Below are 27,412 nucleotides of genomic sequence, written 5' to 3' on the forward strand. Positions count from 1 at the left end.
TTGGAGAGTGAACAGCTGGGAGAAGTTCACTTCAGGAGTCAGAGTTTATTACCCTGACAAACAGGCTTAGCCAAGGCAAGGCTGGAGAGATGACCTCCCTTGGTAGGAAGGGTTTAACGTGGCTGCTCAGTCGAGCTGTCCAGGAGGTGGTGGTGAGGGCAGTGTCTGTCAGGCTGGTGCTGCTCTCAGCCCTTGGGCTTCTGTCACTGCAACATCCAGAGCCCCAGGCCCCGTTGTTCACAGCTACAAACTCTGGAGTGCTCCAGGTTTTACACACATGGTGCTTCCTCCTCCAGGAGGAGCCTCCTGGGCACTGATCCCCGGCAGGGTTTTTTTCCATGACTCAGAGGTTTTGGAGGTTGCTTTGTCTGTCTTCTAGAGGCTTTCAGGGGAAAAAAGCTTGCCACAAATTTCTTATTTTAGGCTGGTTTTAAGTGTCTCTGTTACTTGTCACTGGGAGGTCCTTAAGGGCTTTAATCAGTGAACAACTCTAATGAAAATCAGGATGTTTTGGCAAATGAGGACAATGTGAGTTGCTTTATTTCATAGCCAAGTTGGTGTTCTCACCAGGCATTGGTGAAGGTGGGACTCTTGCCCTATCAAAACAGCAGTTGTTAGAAATCAATTAAATGTTTAATCACAAAGTTTAAAATATTTAAATTAATCAAAGTGTAGGTATGGATGGATTTAACTGCTGAGGTTAAAAGTTACTGATGTTTTCAAAGATATTGCTGATGTTGCCACTGCAGAAATAACTGACATTTTTGACCAGACATGCAGTGGTAACTGATGGTTAAACAGCTGATTTGCAGCAAAATCATGACAATGTATGTAACTGGTTTTTTTTTTGTTGATGTTCTTTCCATAAGCTTTTAAGATAGAGTGCAAAAAGGAAATCAGTATAGTGTGGGAGGGTAATGAAGCTTGGTAATAATGGAATTAACTGGACTAGCGTGGTGCAGGCATCCCAAACCTCGTGAAACAATCCCAGAGGACCTGTTCTTATGAAGCTCTTCTTTCTGTGTTGCCCTGCAGAGCAGTGGTGGAGGCTGTTCATCGGCTGGATCTCATCCTTGGGAACAAGGCAGCCTATCAAGAAGTGTTCAAGCCTGAGAACATCAGCTTGAGGAACAAGTAAGTTGGGCAGGACACTTGGTTTTTAGATTTGGCTGGGGGAAACCATCATAGACTTACGGCATGGTTTGGGTTGGGAGGGAGGGACCTTAAAGATCACCTAGATCCAACCTCCTGCACAGGCAGGGACACCTCCCAGCAGCCCAGGCTGCTCCAAGCCCCATCCAACCTGCCCTTCAACACCCCCAGGGATGGGGCAGCCACAGCTTCCCTGGGCAACCTGGCCCAGGCTCTCCCCACCCTCACACTCCACAATTCCCTCCTCAGCTCCAACCTCCAGCTCCCTCTCCCACTTTTCATCCATCCCCCTCATCCCATCCCTCCCTGCCCTTGGCCCAAGTCCCTCCCCATCTTTCCTGGAGCCTCTTCAGGTACTGGAAGGTGCTCTAAGGTCTCCCTGGAGCCTTCTCCTCTCCAGGCTCAACACCCCAACTCTCCCAGCCTGGCTCCAGAGCTGCTCCAGCCCTCCCAGCATCTCCGGGGCCTCCTCTGGACTCTCTCCAACAGCTCCATGTCCTCCCTGTGTTGGGGACCCCAGAGCTGTTCCCAGCCCTGCAGGGGGTCTCAGCAGAGCAGAGCAGAGGGGACAATCCCCTCCCTGGCCCTGCTGCTCACGCTGCTGGTGACAGCCCAGGACACGGGGGGTTTCTGGGCTCCAGCACGTGGTGCTGCCTCATGTTGAGCTTCTCCTCCCTCAACACCCCCACGTCCTTCTCCTTGGCTGCTCCATCCATTCCCCCCAGCCTAGCTTTGTGCTTGGGATTGCCCCACATGGAGGTTCTGGACATGCAGTTTCTTGGTGTATTTGATTTGTAGGACACCTGTTGACCTGGGATCTCTCCAGGTTTTTGAAGCAGAGTCTGGATTTCAGGTCTGAACAGCACCTGACCATGCAGCCCATGACTGGAGGCTTTTCTGGGTGTCCTTGTTATACAAATAAATCATCTTCATGTCAGCCAGTGCCTTCCATGTAATTATCTTTAAAAAACTGGATGATGAAGCAACTTAACATGCACCTGAAATCTTTCATCACATTCAGGGGGTGCCTGGCAGGGATGATTTCTCTTGCTCATTTCTTTTAAGCTGTCAAGACAACTCTTGACATGACTGTGTTTCTGTCCCATCACCGGAGGGTCTAGCCTGTCCATCATCATGAACTCAGGTTTTTCTCTTCCATGTTTCTGAGGTGGCAGCTCAACCTGGAGCTAAATTGTGAACTCTCTGCTCTCTGTCCAGGCTGCGGGAGCTCTGTGTGAAGCTGATGTTCTTGCACCCAGTGGACTATGGAAGAAAAGCAGAAGAGTTGCTCTGGAGGAAAGTTTACTATGAAGTTATCCAGCTCATTAAAACCAATAAAAAGGCAGGTATCTATGGCTCTGGCATGAGAAAGTCTCTGGCTGGGCAGTGGATGAGCCCAAGTTAAAAAGTTCATTTGCTTGGAGACATTGTGGTCTGAACATGGGGCTGGAAGGCAGAGACTCCAGAGTTTACTCTTGGAGCTGACGTAGACCTTCTGTCTAGCTGTGGCAGGTAAGTTTTAGTGGTCTGCTGAGAGAGCTTCCATTGGGGGGGGGTATTTCTACATAATTTGCTTCATTTTTGTCTTCAAAAGAGATAGATCGTCATGTAGCATGATGGCCTGAAGAGGCTTTGTCAGAGCAGGTTGTTTTTCCTGGAGTTGGAAGTACTCACACTGTTCACACTTGTGTTTTCTGGTGCCACAAACCCTCTCCTGATGATCTGATTATCTGAGCACTGTTGAGCTGCTCTCACCGGACACCTTGATTTTAGTCCCTTGTGGTTGCACCGAGTGTTTCTCCTTCTTGGTCTTGACCCTTAGTAAATTACAACATGGTTGAGCAAGAGGAGGTGCAGAACTGTGCCAACCAATTCCAGCTGAGCTACCCACTCTCTTACTTCATCCTTGGTGTGGCTGGGATGGCTAAAACCTGCCCCAGGCTGCAGGAACTGACTCTGCTCTCTCCCCTCTCCAGCACATCCACAGTCGGAGCACCCTGGAGTGCGCATACCGGACCCACCTGGTTGCTGGGATAGGGTTCTACCAGCACCTGCTCCTCTACATCCAGTCCCACTACCAGCTGGAGCTGCAGGGCTGCATTGACTGGACACATGTCACCGACCCACTCATCGGTCAGTGCTCCCTGTGCTGGGCTGAGGGCAAGGCCTGAACCCCAGACAGGTGGATTCTCCTTGCTTGGTTTCAGCATTCCAGGGGCTATCCTTTGTGTTCTTCTGATTAGGCAGTTACCTGTTCAGAACAGACTGTCCTGCTCACTTATTATAGAGTCATGGAATGGTTTGGGTTGGAAGAACCTTAAGGATCACCTAGATCCAACCCCCCTGCATGGCAGGGACACCTCCCAGCAGCCCAGGCTGCTCCAAGCCCCATCCAACCTGCCCTTCAACACCCCCAGGGATGGGGCAGCCACAGCTTCCCTGGGCAACCTGGCCCAGGGTCTCCACACCCTCACATTCCAGAATTCCCTCCTCCAACCTCAATCTCCCTCTTCCAGTTTTCATCCATCCTGCTCATGCCATCCCTCCCTGCCCTTGTCCCAAGTCCCTCCCCAGCTTTCCTGGAGCCCCTTCAGGCATTGGAAGGTGCTCTAAGGTCTCCCTGGAGCCTTCTCTTCTCCAGGCTCAACACCCCAACTCTCCCAGCCTGTCCTCATAGAACAGTCACTGTCCATGGCACTGTTTGATTGGATCTTTTTAATACTAACCTAGTGCAGAAATAAGAATTTCTAACAGGAAGAAAATGCTGTTAGAAAATTCTTTAGTGAGTGTTTGATGATGGCAGATTTTAATGGAAAATTGTAGAGCACTTTTGGCAGCACAGAGTGTTTTAAAGAGCTTAATTAAAGCAGCCAGATGGGTCACTGGGGGAATAGGTTCTTGAAATCAACAGATTTTTGTCAGGACATCCTAGTTACTTGATGTAAGATGTTGTTACTCCTCTTGGTGCCCCTTGTGTCTCTGCTCCTGGCATGTTCTTCCTGGCTGTGTGTTTGAAACTGCAATTGAGTCTTGAATTAAGAACAGGAGGAGGCTCCTGTAAGGTGTGTTTGCTTTCCCAGGTGACCACTTGTGTGGTGCCCTTCTATGCAGGGTGATCTGAGGTATCTCATGTGCGGAGGGAGGAGCCAGGCTGGGAGAGTTGGGATGTTGAGCCTGGAGAAGAGAAGGCTCCAGGGAGACCTTAGAGCAGCTTCCAGGGCCTGAAGGGGCTCCAGGAAAGCTGGGGAGGGACTTGGGCCAAGGGCAGGGAGGGATGGGATGAGGGGGAGGGATGAAAAGTGGGAGAGGGAGCTGGAGGTTGGAGCTGAGGAGGGAATTGTGGAGTGTGAGGGTGGGGAGAGCCTGGGCCAGGTTGGCCAGGGAAGCTGTGGCTGCCCCATCCCTGGGGGTGTTGAAGGGCAGGTTGGATGGGGCTTGGAGCAGCCTGGGCTGGTGGGAGGTGTCCCTGCCCATGGCAGGGGAGTTGGATCTAGATGATTTTTAAGGTCCTTCCAACCCAACTCAGTCTGAGAAGAATAAGAGCTGTTCCAGTCATGAAGCGGCTCAAGGCTGCACATTCACATTGTTTGGTACCTTGTAGTAGTTTGTTCACATCTACTTCCGGGCTGTATCTGTGGTCTCAAGGCACATTTTTCTGTCCAGGTGAGACATGGAACTTCCGTGTGTTTTGGGAACTGAATTAACAAGAGTTTAATTGACATTGACAGATGGCAGGGAGGAGGGGGCAGAAACTGAAGAAGTCGGAGTGTCTCAGAAGGCTATAGCTGCTGGTCTCCTGTTGGTAGTTCTGGGAGATGTTGCGTCATGATTAGCTTCAAAATGTCAGCTGCAAAGGCAGATGTTCCTGGCAGCTGTTGTGTTGAGAGGAATTATTAAATTCTGAAAATGCACATTCCAGATGGGTTTGTGCCCTGTGGTGTGTGATCACATTGGAAGGTTCCCCTGCCTCAGGTTTCTTAATGTGTTTGGGCTCTAATTAAAAGGATGCAGCAGATGAGTCTGTCACTGGGTAAGAGAGATGGCTGGGAAAGATGGATGTGTAAGGATCCCAGGTGAGCTACGAACGTGAACACAACTTGGTGGTGATGTTAGTGGGAGCAGGAGGATTCAAAGCAGAAAAGAGAGGGGGGACAGGCCTGGCAGTGTGTGTGGACACAGGGTTGAAGGCCACATGTGACATAGCTCATGTAGTGCCTGGTCAGTAAGGAGGAACCATTCCTCCCTGGTCACTTTAGCCTCCAGGTTTCACTTCCATCCTTTTAAACTTCACCAAGAGAGAAGCAACCCAGACTGGTCTGAAAAAAGATCTTCCTTTGGGATTCCTGCCTGAGGGAATTTTTCTCCTGCAGAAGTTGGAAGACCTTGGCAGCAGGAACGCTGAACCCAGCCTGAGGGCAGGGCCCTGCTCTGGTGGCAGGGCAGGTGCTGCAGAGGGGACACCTGGGCAAGGTGGCTGTTTCCTCTGGATCCCTGGCTGGAGCCTGGCCCTCTGGCTGGGAAGGAGGTGCAGATGAGGAGATGGGAAGCAGGGCCTTGCCAGCTCAAGTCCCTCCCAGGGACTGAGTCATGTTTGATGGCTCAAGTTAGTTCAGACCAGCTGGTTGGAGACTTCCCCTGCTGCTTTTCACACTTTATGCTGCTGGAATTGCTGCTTTTTGTTGTGTTTTGTTTTGGGTTTTTTTTTGTGTAAGTTCAGTATAGAGCACACTGGGCTGTTCCAGTTGGAAGGAACCTTCAGTGGTGATCTAGTCCCACTGCCTGACCACTTCAGGGCTGACCAGAAGTTCAAGCATGTTATTAAGGGCATTGTCCAAAGGCCTCTTAACCACTGACAGGCTTGGGGCATTGACCAGCTCTCTAGGAAGCCCATCCCAGGGTGTGACCACCCTCTCAGTAAAGAAATGCTTCCCAATGTCCAGTCTAAATCTCCCTTGCTGCAGCTTTGGACCATTCCCACATGCCCTATTACTGGATCCCAGGGAGAGGAGATCAGCACCCCTCTCTCCAGGTCCCCTCTTTGGGAAGCTGACAATGATCAATGACAAACTAGAGAAGCCCAAAAGCCTCAGCTGCTCCTCACAGGACATTCCTCCCAGCCCTTCACCACTTCCTCTGGATGCAGAGAGGCAGTTCTTCCCCACTGCAGCTGCCCTGTCTACAGCACAGCTTTGCTGTCCCAATTTTAATTTGGTTTTTACTTCCATTCCTCCTTTTTTTTTGGGTCCTAAATCTAGATCATAGCCTTGAGACAATGAATTTGGTCCCATCTTCCAAGTCGGGGTGGGCAGGTCCACGCTGTGTCCTGCCCAGGTGCAAGTGTGCTCAGACTGTCCTGGCTCCCAGGGGATTGCACAGGCTCCCATCCAAAGGCCTCATTAGCCTTGCTAACAAAGTCAGTCTCTCAACAGGCCTTCTCAGCTGGTGCTCCACACCATGTTACATGCTCACGTGGCTTGTAGGCAGGAATTGGCCTTTGTCCTCTCTGAGCACAAATGGAGCAGCTCTGTGCATGCCTGGCAGGCAAGGCCTGAGTGGCAGGCACTGAGCAGGGGCTGGCAGGGATGCAGTGACAGCCCCTGCCCCTGGGCAGCAGGGCAGGGCAGTGGGGGAGCATCAGTGTCTTCATTTTCTATACTTATTTTCCACCTTTTAACAACAAATTGCACCAGGGGAGGTTTAGAGGAGGTTGGAGCCAGGGGGGTCGGGCTCTCCTCCCCAGGAACAAGGGATGGGACAAGAGGAAAGGGCCTCAAGTTGCCCAGGGGAGGTTGAGGTTGGATCCTGGGAACAATTCCTTCCTGGGAAGGGTTGTCAGGCCCTGGCCCAGGCTGCCCAGGGTGGAGTCCCCATCCCTGGAGGGGTTTCCAAGCCCTGGAGATGGTGCTGAGGGACCTGGGGCAGTGGGGACTGGGCAGGGCTGGGGGAGTGGTTGAACTTGTGTGATCCTGAGAGTTCTTTCCAACCAAAATGATGCTGTGGTTGTGTGGAACCTGTGCTGGTCTGTAGAGCAGCACAGGCTGCACCCAGCAGTGTGGTGTGGCCTTGGGAAGTGTTGGGTGTCTCGGGCAGGGGTGGTGGCTGCTCATGGGTCTCTCCAGCAGCCTTTACCCAACCCTGTGTATGTCATTCCCTGTTTCTCCTGTAGGCTGCAAGAAACCTGTGTCTGCATCAGAGAAGGAGATGGAGTGGGCCCAGATGGCATGTCACAGATGTCTGGTGTATCTGGGAGATTTAGGTAAGAACAGCCACACCTTTCAGGGCAGCCTTTAACACATGAAAAAGATGGTGCCTGGGCCCTGCTGAGTCCATTGTTGTTAGTCACAGTGACCTGCCGGCCCTGATTTCCCTCAGACACATTTGTCATTGACTGGTATAGGCTGAAATCCTTGTGGAAAGCTGAACCAAAAGCTTTGGTTTTGGGCAAGTAGCTGAGGTGTTCCAACCTCCCTGCTCTGAGCAGGGACACCTCCCACCAGACCAGGCTGCACAAGCCTCATCCAACCTGCCCTTGAACACCTCCAGGGATGGAGCAGCAACAACCTCCCTGGGCAACCAATTCCAGTGCCTTCCTACCCTCATGGTGAAGAATTTCTTCCTGATGTCCAACTTGAATCTCCCCTCTTCCAGTTTTCATCTATCCCCCTCATCCCATCCCTCCCTGCCCTTGGCCCAAGTCCCTCCCCAGCTTTCCTGGAGCCCCTTCAGGCACTGGAAGCTGCTCTAAGGTCTCCCTGGAGCCTTCTCCTCTCCAGGCTCAACACCCCAACTCTCCCAGCCTGGCTCCAGAGCTGCTCCAGGCCTCCCAGCATCTCCGGGGCCTCCTCTGGACTCTCTCCAACAGCTCCATGTCCTCCCTGTGTTGGGGACCCCAGAGCTGTTCCCAGCCCTGCAGGAGGTCTCAGAAGAGCAGAGGGGACAATCCCCTCCCTGGCCCTGCTGGTCACTCTTCTCTTGGTGCAGCCCAGGACACAACTAGCCTTCTGGGTTCCAGCACAAACTGATGGCTCATGTCCAGCTTGATTGTGATTGTGTGGGATTGAAGGCAGGGAGAGAACATGAAGCTGTGTGGAAAGCAGGTGTTTGGAGTGTGGCACTGGGAAATGTGCTGGACATGCAGCCCTCACCAGGCTCCTGAGAGCTGTTTGGTGTTACCATTGTGCATGATTCACCTGGAGATGGAATGACTTGCCTGGCTATGGGACAGAAGTGTGCTCACCTCTTCACAGTGCTCTCCCTTAGGGTTCCCAACATGCCTTCTCTTGTCCAAAAAACTATTAATATAAATTAAATAAGGTCCATTTGAGCCACAGGCAGGAATCTGATTAGGTCATAGAATCAGGGGGGTTGGAAGGGACCTCTGAAGATCATTAATTCCAACCCCCCTGCTCCAGCAGAAACACCCAGAGCAGATCCCACAGGAACACATCCAGATGGGTCTTGAAAGTCCCCAGAGAAGGAGACTCAACATCTCAGGGCAGCCTGTGACAGGGCTCCCTCACCCTCACAGCATAGAAGTTTCTCCTCATGTTGAGGTGGAACTTCCTGTGTTGTCACTTGGTGCCGTTTCCCCTCGTCCTGTCACAGGCACCACTGAACAGAGACTGGCCCATTCTTGACACCCCCCTGCAGATATTTATAGACATGAATCAGGTCCCCTCTCAGTCTTCTCTTCTCCAGACTAAACAGCCCCAGGTCTCTCAGCCTCTCCTCATATGACAGATGTTCCAGGTCAGCTACTTGCTGTAGGTTTCACACTGCTGTAGTAGAAAATGTTCTGTGTGAGGTACTGAAAAATGGAGCACAGCTCTGAATTATTTCCAGGATAAATGATGTGGGGCAGAAGAATTCCTTCCCTTTGCTTCCATCCTGCCCCAAGTGCTGAGGGCCTCTCCCCTTTGCTTGGAAGGCTTGTGCTGTGCAGAACATGCAGTGAAAGCACCTCAGCTGGGCCTGGCAAACACTGGGCCTTGCTGTCTTTTGCCAAGAGCAGTTCTTGGATGGGATGTCTTGACTTGGTCGGCGTTCCCAGCTTTGTGGTGGTTTCAATCTGCAGGGAAGCTGTGCAGAAGGGGAGGGAAGGCCCTGCTCTCTGACAGGCAGTGGGGGTTGGTTTCTTTCAGCTCGGTACCAGAACGAACTGGCCGGGGTGGACACGGAGCTGCTGGCCGAGCGCTTCTACTATCAAGCCCTTTCTGTTGCCCCACAGATTGGTGAGTGACTTAACATGGACTTTTAGTTGTTAAAATCATGTTGCTGCAACCTAAAAGCAAGACTCTGTGATACTGCCCTGGTCAAGTTTATATCCTGCTGCTGAGAGAGGAATGGTTTTATCCTCTGGTTTAAATTACTTCCTTCTTTGAGAACCATAGAATCATGGAATGGTTTGGGTGGGAAGGGCCTTAAAGCTCATCCAGTCCCACCCCCTGCATGGGCAGGAACACCTCCCACCAGCCCAGGCTGCTCCAAGCTCCATCCAACCTGCCCTTCAGCACCCCCAGGGATGGGGCAGCCACAGCTTCCCTGGGCCAGGGAAGTCTCACCACCCTCACAGCCAAGAATTTCCTCCCAATATCCAACCTCCATCTCCCTCTCCCAGTTTTCATCCTTTCCCCCTCATCCCATCCCTCCCTGCCCTTGTCCCAGGTTCCTCCCCAACTTTCCTAGAGCCCCTTCAGGCACTGGAAGCTGCTCTAAGGTCTCCCTGGAGCCTTCTCTTCTCTAGGCTCAACACCCCAACTCTCCCAGCCTGGCTCCAGAACAGAGCTGCGCCAGCCCAAGGATCATCTTCTTGATCTCCTCTGGACAAGGCAAAGGTGCTCTTTGCCAGTGACCTCGTCTTGCTCATCTGATAACCCCTGAGAAGCTCAGACTTCTCTGGCTGTGCTGAAGTGCCTGTCTGGCCAGGGGAAGCCCCAATTGTCTGTTGCCAGCAGTAGAACATTCTTGGTCATCTCCCTGTTTTTACCCCTGCAAAAATAACCCCTACATGTTGTTTCCTCCTTCAGAAGTGACTGCTTGATGAGAACACATTGTGCCAAGAGTTGAGGGCCTGTTTTATCTTAAAAAGTGTGTGATTCCAGAAAAATGTTTTCTCTGAGTTGTTTGATAGGCTGATCCCAGATCCAGGCAGTGATAAAAAATGACTGACCACAGTGAGCTCAAATGCTGCTGAGGTGATGTCCATGTCCCGAGGAACACAGAGTCATGGCATTATTAATAGGGAGGAGGAAGTATTGTTTGCTTTGCTTTTTTATGCAGATAACTGCCAGGAAGGTGGAGAGGATCTAAAAGGAAAAAACCAGGAAAAATCCTGGCTGGGGAAAGGATGGGCTAGTCCAGACCTTTGTACTGCAGCTTTACTGCTGTTTGTGTCTCGTTAATTCCCGCTGGGGTGGAAATGGGAGGGGGAAAGGATCTGTTCTCTAGCACTGGAGACCTGATAGTTGGTTCCCTTGTCCCTCTCTGCTGCCAGGCATGCCCTTCAACCAGCTGGGGACACTGGCAGGGAGCAAATACTACAACGTGGAGGCCACCTACTGCTACCTGCGCTGGTGAGTGTCTGGGAGGATCTTGGCTTTCTGGGTGGGTTCCTGGTGCTCTCTGGTTGCTGGTGCCAGAGTCTTCTCCCCTCAAATTTGGGCTTGTGACTGTTCTTGGGGAGTTCCAGGGGAAGGGGAAGAGAAGTGGGTTAATTGTCACCGTTGAGCAGGATTGGTGATAAAGAGCCTTGGTCAAACCATAACATTTCATGGGGTGGTTTGGGTTGGAAGGAACCTTCAAGATCATCTAGATCCAACCCCCTGCATGGGCAGGGACACCTCCCACCAGCCCAGGTTGCTCCAAGCCCCATCCAACCTGCCCTTCAACACTGCCAGGGATGGGGCAGCCACAGCTTCCCTGGGCAACCTCTTCCAGCATCTCACCACCCTCACAGGAAATAACTTGATCCTAACGTCCAACCTGAATCTCCCCTCTTTAAGCTTCAGACCATTGCCCCTTGTCCCCTGACATGTTCAACCAACAGCACCAGGTCCCTGTCCTCATGGTTACTTACATACCTGAATAACTTTCTAGTGAATTAAAGCCATAAAATGTAAGTGACCTTGTGGCCAAGTTTTGATGTGTTCTTCTCTGGTCTCTCAGCATCCAGTCTGAAGTGTCCTTTGAAGGTGCCTTCGGGAACCTGAAGCGGTTGTATGACAAGGCAGCCAAAATGTATCACCAGCTGAAGAAGTGTGAGACCAGGAGGTTGTCTCCAAGCAAGAAAAGGTAAGAGGGAAAAGGAGAGGAAGGCAGGCTGAGGGTTTGCAGTGGCACCAGGGTCATCCTTTGGGTGGAGAGTAGTGTCTTCCTGGGAAGTGGGAACAGGGAAGTGGCTGATTCGAGGCAGTGGCAGGTCCCAGAATTTGGAGAGCCCCAGTCTAGATCCCATTCTTGACCTCTCAGGTTGTAATTTCAGGAGAAAGTGTAAAGTTGGAGGAAAGAAGTGTTCTCGCTCTTCCCCAGTTCTGGTGACTGTTCCTCAGGGTTGAGGCATGTTGGTGAAAGTTAGAAGTGTACAAGCTGTCTTTTTTCCCTTCAGTTTCATCAACTGACACCTGATTGACCTGTTGATAGAGCTCCTTCATTCTAGTGCTCCTCTGTGACGTGGTACCTGCTTCACAGTGTTTTCTTCTCAATCTTTTTAGAGGCAAAGACATTAAGAGGTTGCTGGTGAGCTTTATGTACCTGCAGAGTCTTTTGCAGCCAAAGAGCAGGTAAGGTTACAGCAAATTTTATCTTCTTTTGGTCACTCACAGTAGCAGGCACTGGGACATGGGAGGGACATGGTAGGATAGCAGTGCCTGTGCTGAGGCTTTTTACCAGAAGGTCCCAGACTTCAGTCTTCAAACCTCACAGGGAGAGTGAAAAAGGTTGTCTTCAAAGCAGGTTGAAATACCAAAGGGTTGAATTCCCCCCCCCAGAAGTGTCCAAGGACAAGTTGGATGGGGCTTGGAGCAACCTGCGCTGGTGGGAGGTGTTCCTGCCCATGCAGGGGGGTTGGATCTGGATGATCTTTAAGGTTCCTCCAACCCAAACCATTCCATGATTCTATTCTTTGTGAGTCTGGCTGAATCAAGGCAGTGGATGTAGAAGTCCTAAGCCTCAGAGCTCCCCTCGGTGCTGCTCTGTGCCTTTGGTGTTTCCCTGTCCTGCTCAGCCAGCAGATGCTTTTCCTAGCAAGCAGGGAGGTTGGGCTGGTGGGACAGCAAAGAGCCCCTGTCTGTGGGTGTGCTGGGCTGCTCATTGCACTTGAAAATCTGGAACCAAATACCTGCTGAAAGAAACAAACAGAGCAACCTGTTAATGTGAGAATAAATGGAAAACTTTGTGGTTTGTTTTTTTTTTTCTTCTTGGATTTTGTGTCTCTGCTGGGAGGTTTCCAGGTGGTTGTAAATTAATCTCTTACTGCTTAGAACAGAGCAAGTGTTGAAAGGGCTTATACACAGGCAGCAGTTAAGTCATCAGGGAATGGCTGAGGTTGGAAGGGACTTTCTAGGGGGCCAGTTTTCCCTCAGAACCAGGTCCACTCTAAAGGCAGAACAAGGTTGCTCAGAGCCTCATTCAGATGAGTTTTGAATGGATCTAGGGACAGATTCCACACTCTGTGGTCCCCCTTCCACTGTTCAACCACCTTCACTGTGGATTTTGCTGTGCACGGGGGAGGGTCTGTGTCACCACCTCTTTGACAGCTGGAAACAGAAGATTGTTCCCCCTGACCCTTCTCTCTTTCAGGCTGAACAAACTCCATTATCTTTGCCTTTTCTCATGTATCATGTTCCCTCTTCCCCTTGGCACTTCTCTGCTGGACTAAGCTCAGTTTGTCTTTTTGTTTACTTGGGGTTTTTTGTGCTGAGGACCCCAGGGCTGGATGCAGAGCTCCAGATGCCATCCTGTGAGTGCAGGGATGATAATTTTCCTGCTGGCTGTGTCCTTCCTAATGCAGCCCAGAATGGGATTAGCTTTCAGATACTGACTTCAGTATAAGTGAAACTTCAAGACTCATTTAATACCAGCTTAACACATATTTAATGCAGAAGAAAATTGGGAATTAGTTCAATTTTCCAAGCTTGTTGCCTCCTGAAAAGGATTTGCTGGCTGCTCTGCAGACTGGTTTCTTCTGTAACTAAGAGACTCCTGTAGCCCATTGTACTGGATATTGTGAGTGCTTCCTTTGAAGAAACTGAAACCTCCAGGGTTTTTTGGAATATTCTCCCTGGTCTGTGAGTTGGAGACATGGGAGGGAGGAGAAGTTGAGACCCCAGGTTGTGTGCTCTAAGTGAGCAGCAGATCTGAAACTTCTGCTGCCTTTAGCACTGGAATGCCCCGTGTGTCTGGCTGGTGACTGTCTGAGCTCCCTGGGAAAAGCAGTGTGTTTTTTGGTGACCCATCTGGTTGCAGGGAGGTGCTCCTGTTACTGTTTTAGTTTAGCAGCTTTGGATAGGAAAACAGCATCTGATTCAGCTCATTTTCCATAACTGCTCTTCCCTGTAGTACATTCCCTGGTGCTTCATCCTGCCTAGTGCTATAGGATCTGCCAGTTCTGGTTCAGTTTCCATGCAGACATTGCCAGGAGCTTGAGTCACAGGGTGGTCAGGGTTGGAAGGGACCTCTGGAGATCATCTAATCCAAACCTTTGCTAGAGCAGGATCCCCTGCAGTAGATCCCACAGGAACATGGCCAGAAGGGTTTGGAATGTCTCCAGAGAATGAGACTCCATATTATGTATTGAATAATGATTGTTGTTTATTTTTTCCTCATGTTAAGCTCTCTGGATTCTGAGCTGACATCCCTCTGCCAGTCAGTTCTGGAGGACTTCAACCTGTGCTTGTTCTACCTGCCCTCTCCTCCTAACCTGAGCTCAACGAGTGAAGATGAAGAGGAGTATGAGAGTGGCTACTCCTTCCTTCCTGATCTTCTCATCTTCCGCATGGTGATCATCTGCCTTATGAGTGTCCACAGCCTCAAGAGGGCAGGTAACTATTCTATTCAGGAACTGTGAAGTGTGCCCAGGTGGCCAAGAAGGCAAACACCATCCTGGCCTGCATCAGGAACAGTGTGACCAGCAGCACCAGGAAGGTGATCCTGCCCCTCGGCCTTAGGGAGGCTGCACCTCAAGCACTGGGGGCAGGTTTGGGCACCACAGGATAGGAGGGCCTGGAGAGGGGGCAGAGAAGGGCAACCAGGCTGATGAGGGGTCTGGAGAATCTGATGAGGAGAGGCTGAGGGAGCTGGGGCTGTTCAGCCTGGAGAAGAGGAGGCTGAGGGGAGACCTCATTGCTCTCCACAACTACCTGAGAGGAGGTTGTGGTGAGGTGGGTGTTGGGCTCTTCTCCCTGGTGACCAGTGATGGGGTCAAGCTGCATCAGGGGAGGTTCAGGCTGGATATGAGGGAAAATCTCTTCCCAGAAGGAGTGGTGAGGCCTTGGAACAGGCTGCCCAGGGAGGTGGTGGAGGCACCATCCCTGGAGGTGTTCAAAAAGGTAGATGTGGTGTGTCAGGAGATAGTTTAGTGGTTGGGGTAGGGTGGATGGTTGGACTCGATGATCTTGAAGGTCTTTCCCAACCTTGATGACTGTATGCTTCTATGAATTCATGCTCAGCAGTCCAGTTGGGCTGCAGATGGGTTGCCTGGCATTCCTTGCCTGGCCTGTGTTTGCTCTCCTCGGCCTCACGATGTCCCCGCAGGTTCCAAGCAGTACAGCGCAGCCATCGCCTTCACCCTGGCCCTCTTCTCCCACCTCATCAACCACGTCAACATTCGCCTGCAGGCAGAGCTAGAAGAGGGAGAAAATCCAGTTCCAGCCTTTCAGAGTGATGGCACAGGTAAGATCACTGGGTCCAGTCCTGGTCAATGTATTTATTACTGACCTAGATGAAGGGACAGTGTCCCCTCAGCAGATTGACTGCTGATACCAAACTGGGAGGGTGGTGACACCCCAGCAGGCTGTGCTGCCATCCAGCATCACCTGGGTGGGAAGAAACCTCATGGAGGGCAAGTGTAGAGTTCTGCATCTGAGGAGGAAGAGCCCCATGGATCAGTACAGGCTGGGGCTGAGCTGCTGGGGAGCAGCTCTGGGGAGAAGGACCTCGGTGCACAACAGGTTGATCATGAGCAACCATGTGCCCTGGTGGCCAAGAGGGCCAGTGCCATCCTGGGGGCATCAAGAGGAGTGTGGCCAGCAGGTCAGGGAGGTTCTCCTTCCACTCTGCTCTGCCATGGTGAAGCCTCACCTGGAGAACTGAGTCCAGTTCTGGGCTCCCCAGTTCAAGGACAATGAACTATTGGAGAGAGTCTAGTACAGGGACACAAGGGTGATGAAGGGCCTGGAGCATCTGCCCTATGAGGAAAGGCTGGGGCAGCTGGGGCTGTTCAGCCTGGAGAAGAGGAGGCTGAAGGGGGGAATCTCGTCAACCCTTATCAACATCTCCAGGGGGTGTCAGGAGGGTGGGACTAGTCTCCTCTCAGCAGTGCCCAGTGACAGGACAAGGGGCAGTGGGCACAAGCTGGAGCACAGGAGGGCCAAGTTAAACAGAAGGAGAAACTTCTTTCCTGTGAGGGTGACAGAGCCCTGGGACAGGCTGCCCAGGGAGGCTGTGGAGTCTCCTCTGGAGACATTCCCAACCCATCTGGATGTGTTCCTGTGGATCTACTGTAGGGGATCCTGCTCTGGCAGGGAGGTTGGACTAGGTGATCTCCAAAGGTCTCTTTCAACCCTCTGTGGTTCTGTGAGGTGAACACAGGCAACACACCCTGCATCTCTCCCGTTTTACTCTTCCTAAATCTCCTGGGCCTGTTGGGTGGTGTAGTCCCTCAGTGGTGTTAGAGACATTGTGGTCTTTCACTGCTGGGCTGGAATCCACACAGAAGGATGATCTGCTGATTCAGTCTCCACTTAGACATTCTCTGTGTGTGTCAGAATCACCACAGGATGAAAATGTTGCTTTCCCTGCTGCAAGGAGTGATCTTTGTGTCTCTTGACAACTCATTCATCATGTGTTTACCCTAATCTCTTTTCCTCATTTTCTGTCTCTATTTGCTGTTACTTACTGGACTCTTTTCTCCTCCACTGAGTTGATCTTGGGTGAACCACCTGGGCAGGGAGGACACCTCATCTCTGCTCAGACAAAACCAGATCTTTAGTTGCCAGGGAATCCTGCTGAGCAGAGAAAAAAAAAAACTGTTGCACCTTTTCCCTGCAAACAGTCGATTTGTGATATTTCACAGAACTCAAAGAGCTTTCCTGGTCAAAAGCAGCACTGAACCACTCCTCTCTCCCCTGGGTGGGTTTTGAAGCTGTTGGGGTGACACAGGGCAGATCAGCCTGGTTCCAGGGTGGAGTGGCTTGTTTAGTCAAACTGCCTTGCCCTGCCTGTTGGGGCTCTTGGCTCTCAGACTGTAGAAAGGTGAGGAAAAGACTGAAGGTTCAACTGTGTATTTCATGCTGATCTGGCAGCTTTCAGCACTGGGCATTTGGGCAGTTGGGATCCAGGCTTTCCAAGTCTTTCTGGGTGTCTTCTGGGAACCAAATCCTTCTTCTAAGGCTGCCACCACTTGTTCCCTGGTTCAAGACACTAACAGAAGTGGTGACTGAAATTTGCCCTCCTGGTTCCCCAGGCTCACAGAGCTTGCGTGTGTGGCACACGGGGACTTTCTTAACTTGTGGTCTCATTTGAAATGCCTGTAGATGACCAGGAGCCAAGGGAGCCACTGAACTCGATTGAGAAGGAAGCTGAAGCTGACTTGGCCAATCATCAGCCCAGTGAGGAGCAGCGGAAGAATGACTGCAAGAAGAGCAAGAAATACTCTCGTCTCTCCTGTTTGCGGCGCCGCCGCCACCCCCAGAAGGTGGATGAGAGTGACCTGAGCGAGGGCTTTGACTCTGACTCCAGCCAGGGCTCCATGAAGGGCAGTGATGGCTCAGAGAGTGGCTCTGAGAAGAGTGACGAGGAAGGAGAAGCTGCTTTTGACGTGGAGACGGACTCTGACATGAACAGCCAGGAATCTCGCTCCGACTTGGAGGACATGGAGGATGAGCCGGGCGAGGAGGGAAGCGGCCGAGGCAAAAGTGGGCCCAAAGAGGCCTTAAAAAACTGTGTGGATGGCAGTGGGCTGGGGGACTCCAAAAGCCTGAGCATCTCTAAAATGGAGGCTCCAGATCCAGCAGTGAATGGGCCCGTTTCCCTGAGCACCAATGACGCCAGCATAGCCAGTAACCTCCAGGCCATGTCCACCCAGCTGTTCCAGACCAAGCGCTGCTTTCGCTTGGCTCCCACTTTCAGCAACATCCTTCTGAAACCAAACAGTGAACCCTCTGCCTTGAAGGATGGACTAGAAAGCAAGCCATGTGTAAATGGAGATCTGGAGAAGCCCAGCTTGGCAGAGCAAGGTAAGGACGAGTGACCTTGTTCAGAATATCTGTCCTAGTTCTGTGTAGAAAGCTGCAAGCTGTAGCAGTCTGCTCAGATCCTGCCCTTCTCATGGTGCAAGTTCTTCAGCCAGGTTTGTAGGAGCAGGTTGCCCAAATACTGGGCAGATCTTGGGTTGGTGTTTCCTAAGGGTTGAGTTTTACTGCTATACAGGAATACATGCACTGAGCAAAGGAAGCACCTGCCAGGGTTATCTGTTGTCATAGAATCCTGAAATGGCTTGGGTTGGAAGGGACCTTGAAGATTATCCAGTCCCACCCCCTAATGGGAAAAAAGGAAGATAATGCAAATTTTTAGTACCTGCTGGAATTATCCTCTATATTATCAGAGCTGCACATCATTCAGGCTGGGGAGAAGGGTGGTGAGACCCTGGGCCAGGTTGCCCAGGGAAGCTGTGGCTGCCCCATCCCTGGGGGTGTTGAAGGGCAGGTTGGATGGGGCTTGGAGCAACCTGGGCTGGTGGGAGGTGTCCCTGCCCATGCAGGGGGTTGGAACTAGATGAGTTTTAAGGTCCCTTCCAACCCAAACCATTCCATGACTCTGTGACTCCCACCTCTCAGGGTGGGCCCAGCAGCAGCTGCACAGCAGGTGGAGCTGTGATGTCTCTGCTCCCAGGCAACTTCCACAACTGACTCATGTTCTGGGAAAAAACAGCTTGAAAGGGAGAGCTGCTGCTCTACAGGGAGTTGTTTGTGCTTCAGCAAAAACCACATGGGCCTGTTGGGTCTTGTTTGTCATTCCTCCCAGCTTCCCTGGAGCAAGGAAACATTTTTGCATCCTGCTGCCAAATTCCCTGGGCCTGCAGCACTGGCAGGGTTCAGCCTCTACCTGGGCCAGGGTTTGGAGGGGGAGCATTAGATCATGTTTACTGGCTCCTGACTTTGCTTCACAGCCACTTGAAAGAGGTGGGGATGAGGGAAGAAACAAATTATTTTCCTTCCATGGGCTCCACAGATGTTGCAGCTTCAGGAACATGTTTGGATGGTGTGGCCATGATCCCTTTGTCGATGCAGAAAATGAGAGGTTGAATTAATTAACCCAAAGCTTTTTAGCTTTGAGCTCTCCTTGCCTCAGCTGGGCTGTCTCAAAACTGCAGCTATTGAAGTCTTAGTGCTCTGTCAGGGATGGCTTTTTATTAAATTACTTCCTTCCTTACATTTCTGAGGGTTTAGGGATGATGACTGCTGTGCAAACAGGCAGAAATGAGTGTGCAGTTCAAGTAAGGGACTGCAGCAAAGCCCACCTTGATGCCCAGCTTGGTGCTGCTGCTTTGACCTCTCTGGGCACTCGTGTAGCTGGTGTGAGGCTCCAGCAGCTGTGGCTCTGAGATCCTCAGGGCTGCAGGATGACAAGACTGGAAAGCATGGCCAGGACTTTAAACAATCACCTGGCTCATAAAACAGCTCTTACCATTTCCTTCTTTTCATGGCCCAAGGGCTGGTGCACCCTGACCCCACCAGGATGGGTGGCTCTGTTCTCTGCTGGGGTGATAATGGTCCTGGTGCTGCTTCCCCTGCTCTGTTTGTGAGTATTCCAGAGGCTGCTGCAGGGGTTAAAGCATTTATCAGACTTTCACAGGGAGATTGGAGCAATTTTCTCCCAATGAAGAGGAAAATGCAACAGGGATACTCAGGGAACAGGGAACTGCTCTTGTGAGGATGTGTGGAGGCACCAAGAAGTTGAACTCAAGTCTTACCACCCCATGCTGTTCTCATACCAGCAGAGCTTGGCTTCTTCAGTAGTTTTAAGCCTTTTCCTTAAATACTTCCTTTAAATCCTTTTCCTTTCATTTTCCAGATGATGTGTCAGACTCTGAGGAAAGCATTTCAAGCAACAAATCCTGCAGGAATGAGCGATCCCTTCAGGAGAAGCTGGAGATCATGACCAACGAAGGGCTGCTTCTCACTGTCAAGGTCTTCCTGGACTGGCTGAGGACAAACACAGACCTCATCATCATGTGTGCTCAGGTGGGAACTGTGCTTGGTGTTTGGTCCAAGGTTGCATCTCTTCAGCTCCCCTGGGCTGGGATGATAAGAGCATATTGTCCTGGACAGCTGGTTAAAATACCCCACCAGCTGAATTAAGAGACTCTTGTCTTAAATGTAGTGAAATTTACTCTTTCTAAAGCAATTTGAGGTCTGTGACAGATGCTGGAAAGCCAACATGGCCTGGTTATTGCATGCATCTTGTCTTGACATGGTCTGTGGCCTTGTGTGTTTTGTTCCTGCAGAGCTCTCAGAGCCTGTGGAACAGGCTGTCTGTGCTCCTGAACCTTCTGCCTTCTGCTGCAGACCTGCAGGAATCAGGTACTGGAGAAGGAATGTTTCAGCAAGTCCAGTCATCACCAATGTCCATCCTGTGGGACAGATCTTGGGGGGCAGAGATTTGCCAGTAGCAACTGGCTTAGCAGCACGATGGGAAACAGCATCATACACGTGTTGGTTTTGTGTTTAAACACCACTCCAGTTCAATATTGTCTCCTAGACCCTCTGTTGGGGCATTATCTGTGGCTGCCATTAAGCTGGAACACTCCCACCTCTGGGTGTGAAGCCCTTGTGTGGCCAACGTGGTTGGGATGAACTGTCAGCACCATTAGCAGGGGCCTGATCAGTCTTATCAATGCTTATCAGCACTTCAGGGGATGGCAGGAGGATGGGGCTGGTCTTTTTTCAGTGGTGCCCAGTGGCAAGATATGAGGTAACAGGCCTAAGCTTGAATGTGGGAAGTTCCATCTAAACATGAGGAGGAACTTCTGGACTGTGAGAGTGGATAGAGCCCTGGGACAGGCTGCCCAGGGAGGCTGTGGAGTCTCCTCCATCCCTGGAGACATTCCAAACCTTCCTGGCCACCATCCTGGGCCACCTGCTCTGGGTGACCCTGCTCTGGCAGGGAGGTTGGACTAGATGAGGGAGGTCCAGAGGTCCCTTCCAACCCCAAACATTCTGTCATTCTCTGATTTTTGTCATGACAATTATGAAAACTAGTTTTGAAGCTCCAGATGCTCATGATGTGCCCTCTACCTCAGCCTGTAGCTCCTGAGAAGGGTGCTTTAAACAGGGATGCTTCTCCTTTGGGATAAGTGGGAAAAACTAAACCCTTCAGCCTCCAGGTTTTCTGATGTGCCTCAGCAGGTTGTTTGGGAACAGCTACTTTTTATATTGTGGGTGGCCTTTTGGTTCCCCCCTCAACACACACTCACAGGACACCTGTGATTTAAAACCTCTGCCCTTGTTCCTTACATTTCCTGTGCCTCAAAGTGATTGTCCTCTTTGTCCCCATGTCAGTGGTTTAAGTCACCCTACATTGCTGCCCTTCCCCTCCATCCTCTCCAGGGCTGGCCCTGTGTAATGAGGTCAAGGACATCCTGAATGATGCTGAGCTCCCAGACCTGAAAGCCAACTTGCTGCTCCCAGAAGACGTGGCCCTACGAAATCTTCCCCCTCTGAAAAATGCCCACAAGAGGTTTAACTTTGAGCAGGACAGGCCCATTTTCTCAGCAGTTGAGGAGGTGAGTCAGGAAAAACCTGAACCTTGGCACAGCAGCATTTCTCTTTCTGGAGGTGCAGCTGAAGATCTACTTCTTGCTTGCCAAAAAAAAAGACCCCAAACTGATTCAAACTATAGAGTCTGAGGTGGGTTTGTGTTACTGGTGGTTGCTGCTGTTGTTTGTCTGTCCAAAAATCGGTGCTGGAATCATTCCCTTCCCTGTCAGTCATTAAAGGAAGCACAGTCCCATGGTGGCTGCTTTGCTGACCTTCCTGTCTGGGCAGAAGAGTTGGTATCTCTGCCCTGCCTTGGCTGAAGGGTTGGTTGGAGCTGCAGGATACATCCTGTGATCCTTCTCTAGTATTGCCAGAAGTTGGTGAAGTGTCCCCTGTGCCCAGAGCTCTGGTGATGGTTTCTGGGTGCTGGAGCTGAGCAGAAAAAGGCAGTTTTTCTTCTGTCTTGCGTTTCTAGACCAATTTCCTTCCTTTGGAGCAGGGAATTCACAAGCAGCTTCTGTCAGGGCACAGCTCTGACACGTGGACCTGGCACCCATGCTTGGTAAATCACAGTCCAGCCTGTGGGCTGTGGCTGGGATGTCACCCCAGGCTGCTGGGACCTCTGGGGCACAGGGCACCATCTCACATCCCCCAGCCCAGCCAGGGGCAGTTCCTGCCACAAAATCAAACACAGTTTGATGTTTTATTTGGTTCCTTTTCCCAGCACTGAGGGCTTGAGCAGAGGTTTATGGGAGGGAACCTGTTGATGTTTTTGGTGGTTTTTAGGGTTGGGAGAGCCCAGACTGCAAGGACTTCTAATCTTGCTGGCCAGCTGTGGGATTTCCTGCAGCCCTGTCCTCAAGTCTTTGTCTTCAGAAGGGCTGGAGCAGCTCTGCTCTGGAGCCAGGCTGGGAGAGTTGGCTTGTTGAGCCTAGAGAAGAGAAGGCTCCAGGGAGACCTTAGAGCAGCTTCCAGTGCCTGAAGGGGCTCCAGGAAAGCTGGGGAGGGACCTGGGCAGAGAGGGATGGGATGAGGGGGGTGGATGAAAACTGGAGGTTGGAGATTGAGATGGGATCTTGGGAAGAAATTCTTCATTATGAGGGTAGGGACAGCCCAGCCAGGGGCAGTTCCTGCCACAAAATCAAACACAGTTTGATGTTTTATTTGGTTCCTTTTCCCAGCACTGAGGGCTTGAGCAGAGGTTTATGGGAGGGAACCTGTTGATGTTTTTGGTGGTTTTTAGGGTTGGGAGAGCCCAGACTGCAAGGACTTCTAATCTTGCTGGCCAGCTGTGGGATTTCCTGCAGCCCTGTCCTCAAGTCTTTGTCTTCAGAAGGGCTGGAGCAGCTCTGCTCTGGAGCCAGGCTGGGAGAGTTGGCTTGTTGAGCCTAGAGAAGAGAAGGCTCCAGGGAGACCTTAGAGCAGCTTCCAGTGCCTGAAGGGGCTCCAGGAAAGCTGGGGAGGGACCTGGGCAGAGAGGGATGGGATGAGGGGGGTGGATGAAAACTGGAGGTTGGAGATTGAGATGGGATCTTGGGAAGAAATTCTTCATTATGAGGGTAGGGAGAGCCTGGGCCAGGTTGCCCAGGGAAGCTGTGGCTGCCCCATCCCTGGGGGTGTTGAAGGGCAGGTTGGATGGGGCTTGGAGCAGCCTGGGCTGCTGGGAGGTGTCCCTGCCCATGGGGGGGTGGGACTGGATGATATTTCAAGGTGTATCCAACCCAAACCATGTGGTGATTGATTTTCATCAGAAATATTTCCTTGGGATTTTTTTCTAATCTCAGTTTCGGCCTGTTCCTGAGCTGCAGGGGCAGAGCTGGCTCAGGCTGCAGCACCTTGGGAGCTGGGGTGACCTCTCTGCTTCTTCCCAGGCCGTGGTTCGGATCTGCTGCATTCGGAGCTTTGGGCACTTCATCACCCACCTGCAAGGCAGCATCCTGCAGTTCAACTCAGAGCTTGGGATCTTCATCAGCATCGCTCAGGCAGAGCAGGACAACTTGCTGCACCAGGCCCAGGCCCAGTTTCACATGGTGAGTTGGCAGGACTGGGCTCATCTTCTGACCTTGGCACAGTTTTCCTGTTAGATTGTAACTGTAATCACAGCTCTCTGGTGGGAGGAGAAAGTTTTGCTCCTAAAAGCTGCTCAGGTGTCCCCTTTTCCCCCTGTTTTGGGAAGCACGTGCTGGGGTGTTCCCTGCTGACTGACCTGGGGGTTTGTTCTTGTGCCCAGGCTGCAGAGGAGGCTCGTCGGAACAGGCTGATGAGGGACATGGCTCAGCTTCGACTGCAGGTAGGAGATCCAGCCTGGACACTGGGGGAGTGGTGGCTGGAATGTCTGACAGTAGGAAGGGAAGGGGGAGCTCTCTGCTCCCATCCCTGCAGAGCCAGGAATTCTGTCCTGCCAGGGTAGAACTGCAGAATATCTCAAGTTGGAAGGGACCCATATGGATCATCTAGTTCAACTCCCACCTCCTCTCAGGGCTCCCTAATACTAAACCAAACACCTAAGAGCCTTGTCCAGACCCTCCTTAAACTTTGACAGGTGCCATGACCCCTTCCCTGGGGAGCCTGTTCCAGGGACTGACCACCCCCTCAGGGAAGAACCTTTTCCTAATGTCCAATCCCCTGATGCAGCTTCATTCCATTTCCTGGTGTCCTGGCACTGGTCACCACAGGGAGGGGAGCAGCTCCTCCTGACCCACTGCCCACTTTGAGGAAGCTGTAGACTGCAGTGAGGTGACCCTCAGCAATATGGTCACCCCTCATCCTTCTCCAGGCTGAACAAGCCAAGTGAACTCAGCTGCTCCTCATGAGTCTTCCCCTCTAGACCTGTCACCATCTTGGTCACCATCCTCTGGACACCCTAACAGTTTCATGTCCTTCTCATATTGAGGTACCCAAAACTGCCCACTCAAGGAGGGGCTGCACTGGTGCAGTGTGGGACCATCACCTCTTGGCTTCATCCAGCCCTCTGCTCCAGGCACTGGGAGGTTGGAAGGGTCTGGTGGAGCTTCACAGGATGAGTCTTGCCCTGTTTGATCATGAAGCAAGTGTCTCTGTGTGTGTTTTTTCAGCTGGAGGTCTCTCAGCTGGAGGGAAGTCTCCAGCAGCCCAAAGCACAGTCAGCCATGTCTCCTTACCTTGTCCCAGACACCCAGGCCCTCTGCCAGCACCTGGCTGTGGTCAAGCAGTTGGCCACCAGTGGGAGGTTCATCATCATCATCCCTCGAACAGGTATGGGGACCACACAGCAAGTACCAGCCTGGCAGGAAGCCCTGTGGGCCAATGGGATGGCTTTGTGCCCTGCTGCTGTGGCTCTTTCATGGGGTCATGGGATAGGTTTGGTTGGAAGGGACCTTCAAGATCATTTAGGCATAGGCAGGGACACCTCCCACCAGCCCAGGTTGCTCCAAGCCCCATCCAACCTGCCCTTCAAAACTGCCAGGGATGGGGCAGCCACAGCTTCCCCGGGGAACCTGGGCCAGGGTCTCACAACCCTCACAGCCACGAATTCCCTCCTCATCTCCAACCTCAATCTCTTCCAGTTTTGATCCATCCCCTTCGTCCTCTCACTCCCTGCCCTTGTCCCAAGTCCCTCCCCAGCTTTCCTGGAGCCCCTTCAGGCCCTGGAAGCTGCTCTAAGGTCTCCCTGGAGCCTTCTCCTCTCCAGGCTCAACACCCCAACTCTCCCAGCATGGCTCCAGACCTGCTCCAGCCCTCCCAGCATCTCCAGGGCCTCCTCTGGACTCTCTCCAACAGCTCCATGTCCTCCCTGTGTTGGGGACCCCAGAGCTGTTCCCAGCCCTGCAGGGGGTCTCAGCAGAGCAGAGGGAGAAAATCCCTTCACTTGACCTGCTGAGGTGATACCTCTGGAGCTGGTATCATCATGATACTTCAGCTGGAGCAGCTGAAACACCATTTCATGCCCCTTTTTGGGGCCTGTTTGACGTGTTCCCCTGGCTTGGCATCTAACCTGGCCCATCACTGAGGAAGAGCTGGAGGAGAGAGGCCTTGGTCACCCTTTTCTTCCTCTGCCTCCTGTGGCAGCCACTGCTGCTATGCATGAGGGACAGCTGGGTGGGATGTGGAACCCTTTGGCACTGCTGGATCACTTTGCAGAGGTTCAGCTGCAAGCCAGATGTTTGGCTTCTTTTTTTCTTCTGTTAGTGATCGATGGGTTAGACTTCCTGAAGAAGGAGAACGCAGGTGCCCGGGACAGCATCCGGTATCTGGAGGCAGAATTTAAAAAGGGAAACAGGTGAGAGTGGGAGAGTGATCCCATTGGCCTTTGCTTTGGAAAGGGGGGAATCTGGGGATGGAAGAAACTTGTCAGTGGTTGGGAGCAGGTTGTGCAGCCCTTGGAGCAGAGCCAAGAGAAGGGCAGGCCTCAGGATGTACATGCAGAGAGGACAAGAGGGGAACAGCTTTGGCACCTGGTGCTCCAGAGGGACTTGTTGCTGCTTGTCCATGAGAAGTAGCTGCTTCTGAGGGCCTGAGGGGGTTGCATCTCTGTCCGTGCCTAAAACTGAGCAGGACCTTTTCCCCTGGGAGGGCTGGAAGGGCTGGACTGCAGCCTTGGCCAGGTTGGCTGGAGAAGGACGAGCAGCTGGGCCTCCATGAGGACAATCAGCATTTCCAAGGCCTGGATCGGGGCTGCTGGGCTGTAGGACACTGGTGGCTTTGTGTACTGCAGCCAGCCATGGTGATGAGACAGGGGAGGTGATCTCAGGGACTTCCCAGGGGATTCTTGGGGTGTTACTTTGATGGCCAAAATCATTGGGAAAGGGTCCTGCAGCACCTGGTGGAGCTGCTGTGGAGCACTGACCCTGATCTGTGTGATAGTCTGTGAGAGCTCAGGGACTCTGCTCTCTCCTTAGGTACATCCGTTGCCAGAAGGATGTTGGGAAGAGCTTTGAGAGGCATAAATTGAAGAGACAAGATTTAGATGCCTGGTAAGATGGCAGCATATGGGGGTGTCTGAGCCTGGCTGGGGCAGGCAGGTGGTTTTGGGGAGAGGTGTTAGCACTGGGACCACCCCCAGCATGCAGCCTGCTTGATCTGGGGTTCTGTGTCATTGCAAAATGCCCTGGAGGGGCTGTTGGGGCATCCACCTGCACATCTCCCAGAGCACCAAACACCTGGTGCTAAAAAAGCTCTTGGAAAAGCCACAGGATAAGTCCTGCTTCCCATCTGTCCTCCTGAGGATAATGTGGAACTGTCTGCACAACCAAGTGCTCTTGGCTCTGACCTTCCCCTCGGTTTCTCTTGCATCTGCCTGGCAGGAACCTCTATAAAATACTGGACAGCTGCAAACAACTGACAGTGTCCCAGGGGAGTGGAGAGGATGACACCACAGGCATGGTCACCATCATCACTGGCTTCCAGCTGGAGGACCCAAGCACGTTCTCAGTGCCCATGCAGGTCAGTAGCTCTTTGGCTGAGCTGGGTCTTTCTGCTTCCCAGCAAGACTAAAATCTGGTTGATTGACAAGAGATTGTGTTTTTCCTTGAATGTTTCTTCCCTTGGGTAAAACTGTCCTGGATTTCCCAAATTTAGTTTATAAATCTTGATTCCTGTCTCCTTGAAGGCCCCTTGATTAGTCATGATGTTGTGGTGTGGAGTGTCCTGGGGAGGTGGGAGAAGTAATTTGCCTGTCAGTGCAGGTCTCTTGTGCCAGAACAGCTTGAGCATGAAGGGTCGTGGACATGATCCTTGGGCTGGAGCAGCTCTGGAGCCAGGCTGGGAGAGTTGGGGTGTTGAGCCTGGAGAGGAGAAGGCTCCAGGGAGACTTAGAGCAGCTTCCAGTGCCTGAAGGGGCTCCAGGAAAGCTGGGGAGGGACTTGGGCCAAGGGCAGGGAGGGATGGGATGAGGGGGATGGATGAAAAGTGGGAGAGGGAGCTGGAGGTTGGAGCTGAGGAGGGAATTGTGGAGTGTGAGGGTGGGGAGAGCCTGGGCCAGGTTGCCCAGGGAAGCTGTGGCTGCCCCATCCCTGGGGGTGTTGAAGGGCAGGTTGGATGGGGCTTGGAGCAGCTTGGGCCCCCCATGCAGGGGGGTTGGATCTAGATGATCTTGAAGGTCCTTCCAGCCCCAACCATCCTTTTTTACCCAAGACAAACCCTGCTGAGAGTCTCCAAGCTGTGAGGCTGCATCGTCTTGACAGCGCAGGATGAAAAATAACCAGTTTTCTCTCCTTGCTTTGCAGTCTGCCCTGCAGGCAGCTGCCAGTGCCAGCATAGAAATAAAAAACGTTCTGGAGTTCTACAAGCAGTGGAAGGAGATGGGCTGA

General features: G+C 52.1%; 1 protein-coding gene across 1 annotated transcript; it reads left to right on the forward strand.

Moving 5' to 3' along the window:
• Positions 1–89: 89 nt before the first annotated feature.
• On the forward strand, positions 90–27,412 carry SMG5 (SMG5 nonsense mediated mRNA decay factor). The gene is made up of 22 exons (XM_009995051.1): positions 90–102; positions 1,011–1,134; positions 2,371–2,494; positions 3,129–3,285; positions 7,319–7,408; positions 9,294–9,383; positions 10,646–10,724; positions 11,317–11,442; positions 11,862–11,930; positions 13,981–14,189; positions 14,902–15,039; positions 16,902–17,603; positions 19,441–19,610; positions 19,874–19,949; positions 20,976–21,151; positions 22,997–23,155; positions 23,356–23,415; positions 24,200–24,359; positions 25,293–25,383; positions 26,003–26,077; positions 26,408–26,546; positions 27,329–27,412. Exons 1-22 carry the CDS (start codon positions 90–92, stop codon positions 27,410–27,412), a joined length of 3,111 nt encoding a protein of 1,036 aa, XP_009993353.1.

The sequence above is a fragment of the Chaetura pelagica genome, unplaced genomic scaffold (genome assembly GCF_000747805.2).
Source record: "Chaetura pelagica isolate M959 unplaced genomic scaffold, ChaPel_1.0 scaffold533, whole genome shotgun sequence".
NCBI classification, from domain to species: Eukaryota; Metazoa; Chordata; class Aves; order Apodiformes; family Apodidae; genus Chaetura; species Chaetura pelagica.